Here is an 8,951-nt window from a genome sequence, read left to right as displayed (position 1 = left end):
ACACACACTCACACACACACACACAGACACACACAGTGACACACACACACACAGACACAGACACACACACACACAGACACACACACACGCGGACACACACACACACACACACACACACACACACACACACACACACACACACACACACACACACACACACACACACACACACACACACACACACACACACACACACACACACACACACACACACACACACACACACACACACACACACACACACACACACACACACACACACACACACACACACACACACACACACACACACACACACACACACACACACACACACACACACACACTATTTAATTATTTCCTCCTTCCTGAAGCATGTTGATGTCTGTTGGTTGGATTTGACCTTTGAACTCCAGGAGAACTGTATCTCTGTAAGTTGATTACATGATTAATTTACATCATGTTCAGATTAGAACTCCATTTCCCTTTGAGACGCCATGTTTACCGGCTCTGACCTCGTGGTACCTGAAACGGGCCCAGAAGGCCTGCAGACTAATTTCTCTTGACTTAAAACAAATAAATGACGTCTGTGATGAAGCTCATTCAGACCTTTCAGGAACTTTCTGTTCCATCTGTCGAGCTCCTTCTCTTCCTTGTTTGCGTGGGTTTAAAGGTCAGGGGTCAATAAAGGTCAGAGGTTTTCCATTGGTAATTCAGTTTGAGCTGACTGAGGCCTTTTCAGTCATAAAAGATTCAGTTGACTTGCAACCACTTTTGCCCAAAAGCTGAAGTCCTGCTGGATGTATGTGACCTCAATCTTTGACCTTTAACCCCCAAAATGTTATAACTTCATCTTTTAGTCCTAGTGAATGTTTTTGCCACATTTTTAAAATGTAAATATATGCAACTATTTCAAATATATATAAACATACAAATATTTGTATTTCACAACATGAGACACATGCTTACTGTATCATTTAATTTATATAAATATATAAACCTTATTTCGGACGACAATTGACGTGCAGCCCTAACCCTCGGTGTAGCCATTAAAACTGGCTGTCAGAGCCATATTTATAGGAAAGTATAAAACCCTTCCTAGAGAGGCCATTCAAATAAAGAAGGGTCGTCCACGAATACCCTCGATGAGTCGTAATGTTTAGGCGCCGTTAAATGTCCTTCTAAAGCTGCATCTAACCTGAGCCAAAGTCTGTAAGCACTGGTGTCAAAGCCTTGCTCATAGGGACAGTTACAGTCCCCCCATGAAGCCAGCTTTGCTAAAGTTCATCGTGTCAAAGCTGTATTTACGCCATAATTACCCTTAATATATGTATTCATGTAGAGAGGCTGATATAACTGGAAATGTGCACATTTAATTGATCATCTTACATTTTCATTTTATCCTCTACAGAAGCCGTTACGTGATGAATAAAGACTTTCTCGTGAAGCCATAATCAGTTGGGCACCCTTTACAGCAACCTCACCATCCTGTATGGCAGATCTGGACTGCCACCTTCTGGTCAAACCGTAGGATGCAGCTTTTTAACCAAGCCGTAAAATTAGCTAATAAAGCTGAAGCAATATTTCATTTTGGTCAGACGAGTGTGATCAGAGTGAGGCTGTTCGACACCAATGAAAGTCAATGCAATGTCGTAACATGGTTAGCTGCACAAACTTGTAGTTTGTGTGCGTGTGTTTGTGTGGTGTCTTTTTGGATTTTAAGAAAATGCATCTTTAATGATTGTGATTGGAGACCTTTGGACAAAAGTCCAAAACATACACAAGAGCGATGCTCCACCACATATTAGACCAGTGATTAAATCATCTCTGCGTTCCCATATCTATTCTAATGCACTATTTAGTACGCCAGAAAAAGATTTAGTGAGTCCCCAATATTTAGTATGTTAAACGTAGGATGTTAAAAGTACCAGGATGTTCTACTACACCCGGTCCTACTCTGCAGCATGCTGCTCCAGCTGTTCTGCACCAGAAATACGTCACATCGACTGAGCCCTCGAGACAGTTGGTGGCGCTGATGCTCCGCCCACAAAATGAAGGAGGAGAAGAAGAGGAGTCTTTTAAACAAAGCGTACTTGTTCCAAATCGCATCCTTTTTCTTTTTACTTCAAATGTCGCGTGACAAAAATAAGGGTCAAAATTCAAGGTGCATTTTTATGAAGTTTGTCTCAATTGTAGACATACTACATGCAACAGCTCATTGTTTTTAAGGGAAGCTGCAGTACGTACTGAAAGTAAAAAAAACTTAAAAAGTATGCGATTCGGAACACGGGGAATCCACTAACAGTTGTTTTCTTTCTCTCCACTCCAGTTTTCCCTGTTAAAGTTACTGCATTACGTTAATAATACAAACAACATTTCCTGTATGTGTTTTAATTAAAGCCATCTTGTATTTCATTTCTTAACAGTGGTTTTATTTTGAAACATTTACAGTAACATGTCGGGACTGAAATCAGTCAATAACACTTTTTATAAATAATTCATAAAAACAGCCAAAAATAGCATTGTTGCATTGATAACTTCAACAAATAGCACTACATCCCTGCTGAGGTTGTAGTCACGACCACTGAAGTGTTAAAACTGCGTCCCACCCCGACAGGTCGAAGACACCCATGAGACCAACAAGCAATAACACTGAACAGGATTCATCTGAGTTGAAGCACTGAAGACTTTGCGTGGCAACACCAACCAGACTGAGACAAATCAGACTCAAAACAAACATTAGGACCCAAACAAGTCACAGAAAAAGTCAGGAGTCCATGACAAGCCAAAAGTCAAAACCTCCAAGGGACAAGTCAAAGTCAAACATCTACGAAACTGAGACAACAATGAGTGAAAATGACAAGAAAACAGAGACAATTCTGAGTCAAAATATCCATCAGACAGATAAATCTGAGTACAAACACCCACAAGGCTAAAACAAATCAGAGTCAAAACCTGCATGAGACAGGGAACCATCCAGGTCAAAGTAAGGCTGAGACAAGACTGAGATAAGTCAAAGTCAAAACACGAAGAAAGTGATGGACGAGCCGTAAACACAACGACTCCAGATATTAAAAAAAAAAAAACGACATAAAAAACATCAAAACATCCAGACCAAGAAAGTCTGAAACATCTGATCAAAATGCCGACAGGCCGCAAGTAAAGCTCCCGTCAAAACACCCACGAGACAAAACATGTCCATGATGAAAGAAGAAGATTTTGAGACCCAAGTTCTACATCCCTGCTCCGTAAAGGGAACATAAATGAAGAAGCCATTGAGAACGTTGTGCAGGCGTGAGGCGGGCCGTCACCCTCATACCCAAACTCTCCTCCTCAGCTTCTGCCAACTGACCTGCTGAGCTGTCGACCTATTGCAGAAAGACCTATGTTAATCTGATAATCTGATAACACAACACACCACAGCGTAGCAGCCTCAGCCCCTCCCCCCACAGGTGTGATCCATCCTTACCTTGGCCAGGCTCAGTGGGTCATGTCGGAATCTCTGCTTGTTCTTCTGCATTTTTCCAGGCATCATCTTCCCTGTTCGGAAGTCGAAACATGCCAGATCCAATTTGTTTCCCAGGTAACGGGACAACTGAGGCTTACTCCTGAACTTCTTCCCTGTAGGACTAAAGGAAAGGATGAAGAAAGGAGGTAGGGAGAGAGAGAGAAATGTTAGTTTTGGATGTCATTAAAAGATTATTTACATGTTTTCAATTTCCAGGGATTGATTGGCATTTAACTTACATTGTGTCTAACTAGATGTACGGAGAAACCCCATGAATTTAAGAGAGTTAAGGTTTTATTTTCTCCTTTGAACTAAAGACAATGTCAAGAGAATCAGATCCGGATATCGTTCAGAGTTGGCCTCTCATTCAAATAGCACACAACAGGAGGCTCTGTGACTGAGACCGAGACTGGAAATACTCCATTTGGTTGAGGCGAGGTGTTGGTCAACCCAAATGTTGAAACGGAGAAATTGTATTGTTTTATGAAAAATATATCCATATTTTGAATCTGATGCAGCAACACGTCTCTGTAAAGTTATTCCAGGATGATGTCCACCACTGAGCTGCATCAACTCTTCTTTTAACAACACTCTGGAAACCTTTGGGAACTGAGGAGACCAGTTTCTGGAGTTTTGAAAGTGAAATGTGGTCCCATTGTTGCCTGATAGAGGATTTCAGCTGCTCAACAGTTCAGGGTATCCTTTGTTGTATTGTTCATGTCCTGATGCTCCAGATGTTTTCAATGATTGACAGGTCTGGACTGCAGGAGGCCAGTTTATCAGCGGACTCTTCTACTAGAGAACCATGCTGTTGGAATACGTGCAGAATGTGGTTGGACGTTGTTCTGCTGAAATAAACAAGACCTTCCCTGAAAGAGACGTTGTCTGGATGGCAGCATATGTTGCTCCAAAACCTGAATATATCATTCAGCATGAATGCTTCCTTCCAGATGTTCAAGCTACCCATGCCATGTGCACTAATGCATCCTGTACCATCACAGATGCTGGCTTTAGAACTGAGCTGATAACAAGCTGGATGGTCCCTCTCCTCTTTAACCTGGAGGATGCAGCGTCCATGATTTCCAAACAGAATCTCAGATTGTGATCCATCAGACCTCAGGACAGTCGTCCACTTCACCTCAGTCCATCTTCAATGATCTCGGTCCAGAGAAGGCGGCGGTGTTTCTGGATCATGTTTCTATCTGGTTTCTTCTTTGGAGAGTTTTAACATCATTTGTGGACGCAGCGATGAACTGTGTTCACAGACGATGGTTTTCACAAGTGTTCCTGAGCCCATGCAGTGATTTCCACTCCAGAATAGTGTGTTTTTAATGCAGTGCTGCCTGAGGCCCCGAAGATCACCACCATCCAATATTGGTTTCCAGCCTTGTCCCTTGTGTTCACAGATTTCTCCAGATTCTCTGAATCTTTTAATGATATTATGAACCGTAGACGATGAAATCCACTAATTCTTTGTAGTTTTACGTTGAGGAACGTTATTCTTAGATTGTTGAACTATTTGGCCACAAAGTCTTTAGTCGTAGACACTTCCCCATCTTCACTGCTCCAGCAGTCTCCAAAAAGCCTCCAGCTCCAAAAAGCCATAGACTCCCATTCAACTTGTCTCAAGAAAGTCTCAGGCAATAAAACGTTTTCTGTATGTCATTCACTAAATTCATTCTTCCAGATTAGTTTTCTGGAGGTCCATAAAATAAGATTTAAAAAGACCTGTTTTTGGGGGCGTGTCTATTTGATCAACAGGCCTGTGGTGCAGTCAGGTTACAGCTATCGGTGGGCGAGTCAGATCCACCGCTCGCTCCTCCCCCAGCTCGCCCAAATATGGTCACTTCCGGCTCCAAACCGCTCAGGACTAGCAAGATGGCGCCGGCCAAATTTCAAACTAGAGGCTTCATAATGGCCGCTTGGTTCCAGTAGTTTTTTTTTTTTTTACTTTACACAACTTTTATAGTCTTTTCTTGCACCTGTCCCAACTTTTTGAAACATGTTGCTGGCATCAAATTAAAAAATGAGCAAATGTTTTTTATAAAACAATACAAAAATTGCTGTTTTAACATTTGGCATGTTGTCTTTGGTATATTTGTAATATGGTATTGGTTTATATGATTTACCAATGATCAAATTCTATTTCATTTAGATTTTACACAGCGTCCCAACATTTTTTGGTTTAGAGGTTTGTACAAAGCTTTTAACCAGTCATTAATAAACTACACAATTTTATAATGTGAAGTGAGTGCAGCTGATAGAAAGGCTTCATAACGTCCGTTCACAAACCAACAGGTGACGTCACTGTTGGTTGCCACTTGGCTAAGATGGACAAAACACAGTAAAGAAAGGATCTGATATAAATAGTTCACATTTTAGGAATGCTGATTTGCACTTGGTGTCTGTCTGTATGTTAAGTATGAGCCTTGTTGAACAGCTGCTGCAGCTTCTTCATGTGAGATGCAGTTATGTTTTTTTTATACTCACAAAATAATCAGGAACAGAAATAAGATGTAAAGTTCCGCTGGGTGTTGCATCAGCGCACGGCGGCATGCACCAAGCTGTACATATAAAATACTTTCAGTCGACATCGGTGCCGACGTCGACACTGATCTTTCTTTACAGTCTGTGGACGAGTATCGTCCACTTTTTAATGTTTAGAAGTACAAATTGCACTTTTAAAATCACTGAGGTTTTTAGTTTCTTATGACATCGCTGTAATGGATAGTGACTTGTATTTGAATGTGTGTGTGTGTGTGTGTGTGTGTGTGTGGTATCGTATACATTGTGTTTCATCTTGTTTCAGCGTTTCACTGAATCTCTTTGCTTAAAGCAGGTAAATATTACATAGAACCAAAGACTCCATGTTTTGTGGGTGATAATAAAGTCTCTGACAACATGAAGTTGTAAAGATGGCGCTGCAGACACCCAGCAGGGTTTTGTTGCTCTTCCAGTAAGTTGACCTGCGGACCGGGTTCCTTACTGGAACTGATGAGTCACATTACAAACCAAACTGAAAGTAAAGCCTCATGTTGAGGCGTCAGCGTGTGACGGAGAGGTTTCTGTCTTTGTGCTGTTAGTTTGAGCGCCCTGCCTCCGCCGCCGATCAACAGGAAGTGAACGCAGCCTCTGAAAACAGCCGGCGGCTCTGCGGGGTCACCGCCTCGCCACAGACCTGCAGCGGGAGCGACTTCCTCTGCGATCTGACACTGCAGCCACGAGTGAAGATACAGAAGCAGGAAAATAGTAACAGACAAATTTCAGTCTGATCTAGTTTAGAGAAGCGAGGAACTGAAACATGGCGGTTTCTGAACCTCCAACACAGCCTGTACTGTGGAAACATCACACAACCTTTTCACTTTAAAATTGGACAAAGTGCTTCGTAATGTTTGCTTCTCATTCAAACACTCACACTCCAAGAGTGGTGAAGCTGCTATACAAGCTGCATGCCTGTCATTGGGACCATTTGGGGTTCAGGGACTTGCTTAAGGCCTCTAAATGTGGACATTAAGGAGTCGGGGATTGAACTGCCAACCCTGTGGTAGTGCTAAACAATGAAACAGAAGTGACGCTGTGATGTACTCATGGCTGAATCTTGTCTTGTTTTTGATTATAGGAGCACTCCAGTAATTATTGTGAGATATTCTGATTTCTAGTACACACTTTGGGCATACACATTTCTTTTTTTAATATTTTAAGAGTGCACAAATTAAATTCAGGATTCAGTAAATTACAGAATACAATCTTACCACATTTATGTTATAGTTCATATATTTTGCTTATAAAAAAAGAGGTGAAAATCACTGACACATACACAATTACATTCATTGAAAAAAAAGGAAAAACAATTAACACACTGAAAATGCCAATAATAAAGGAATTACCAAAAAACAATAACATATTTATAAAGTATTAAGTCTGTCTGTCTACCTGTCTGTCTACCTGTCTGTCTGTCTGTCTGTCTGTCTGTCTGTCTATTTATGCACAGGTGCTACATCATAGTAGTTTCATCATGGGAGTTGTATTTTTTTTCTGTGCTCACAAAGTCATCGTTGAGACGTGCTAAACTCCCAAATGTTTCAGTGTCTCTTGGCGTGTGCTGTCATGGACGGAAAATATGCTTCATTTGAAGACGAATGAATGAAATGTAATAAATGAGTTTCCGCTGAGTTACTGAAGGTGGTGAAATAAAGGTGAACCCGAATGTAAAGTCACCACGTTCTGTCTTTCTATTAATAGTTAGATTGCTTTGTTTATGTCAATGCAAATACGATACAACGCGGCAGTCAAATGGTACATATCAGTATTCAAAGGACTATACCACTCACATATAACACTAAAACAGTTGCACATTATTATGTACCATTGATAAGGAATCTGCCAGTGGAGCACCAGTGACCGGTACCAGTGACCGGTACCAGTGACCGGTACCAGTGACCGGTACCAGTGGTGTACTGGAGATGTGGCTAGACAGGAAAAATACCAGCGTTGCATCACTGGGCCAGCAGACTGTCAGAAACCCCATGAAGTCTACAGCGGCCCTCACTGAGTGCCTGTCAATCATGGTGCTTCCTGCTGGCAGCTGCCTGGACTGGGCCCACTGATGGGCCCACTGATGGGCCCACTGATGGGCCCACTGATGGGCCCAGTGGTAGCCTCAGTCTGGGGCTGATGCCCGGCATGGTACCATCTCAAGTAAAATATTACCAATGGACCAGCAGAACTGCTCAGACACAGGAACATCGGCCACTTTCTGACATCGGCATCTCTCCTTTTTTTGGCCAGTAAATAAATCGTCAGTTAAGTGACTTATGTTGGCAAATAATATTTACAAAACACCCACAATAGAATATTTAAATAAAACATAAAATTGGTTATTTTGGGGGGGCTCACGCCCTGCGAAGCCCAAACCAGACCTGCGGCCCTGATTGACAGCAGTTGACACCGTCAGTGCCAGTAAACAGCTTGTTGACAACCACGGAGCAGCTGTGTAAACACGTCCGGGAGGACAGACTGGAAGACTGTTGGGTTGTTGTTAAAACATCATTTCACATCAAAACAAAAACACCTGCAGGAACACAGTTAACCTTCAGTCACCGGGATCCTGCGAACAGCTGAGGAGAGACAGTCAGTCAGAACCGGTAACGGCAGGTCAACCGATCGGTTCCGACCGTACCGGCAGGTGACCGATCGATTAACGTGACAGCTGACTACCTGTAGTAGTAGACGTCGCTCTTTCCAGCGCTCAGCCCAGACTTCCTGATCACTTCTTCTTTCTTCCAGCCGGGCGGCAGAGCGGGACAGTCCGTCCTCTTCTTCTCCATCATCAACCGATCGATCACCACGATTAGGGCTCCCGTCGGACCGATCGACACCTCGGCGAACCCCGATACCGGACCCTCCGGAGACGCACAACGTGGTCGTTAAATCCAGCGGAGCAGCAGCCCGGGCACACCGACGT

At 42.7% G+C, this 8,951-nt stretch overlaps 1 protein-coding gene across 1 annotated transcript in view; it reads right to left on the bottom strand.

Moving 5' to 3' along the window:
• mbd2 (methyl-CpG binding domain protein 2) overlaps window positions 1-8,951 on the bottom strand; it is a 16,027-nt gene extending 7,076 nt beyond the window's left edge. Inside the window, exons 1-2 of the mRNA XM_069688496.1 lie at window positions 8,705-8,951; window positions 3,449-3,608 (exon numbers count right to left, since the gene is read on the bottom strand). Coding sequence (XP_069544597.1) covers window positions 3,449-3,608; window positions 8,705-8,817 — 273 coding nt within the window. The 5' untranslated portion in view covers window positions 8,818-8,951. The remainder of the gene's footprint in view (window positions 1-3,448; window positions 3,609-8,704) is intronic.

Source organism: Brachyistius frenatus, unplaced genomic scaffold (assembly GCF_029030835.1).
Source record: "Brachyistius frenatus isolate BFR_SWC_R1_liver_20210118 unplaced genomic scaffold, ASM2903083v1 Contig_612, whole genome shotgun sequence".
NCBI lineage: Eukaryota > Metazoa > Chordata > Actinopteri > Embiotocidae > Brachyistius > Brachyistius frenatus.
The sequence above is the reverse complement of the archived record's forward strand: the minus strand, read 5'-3'. Positions and strand labels throughout refer to the sequence as shown.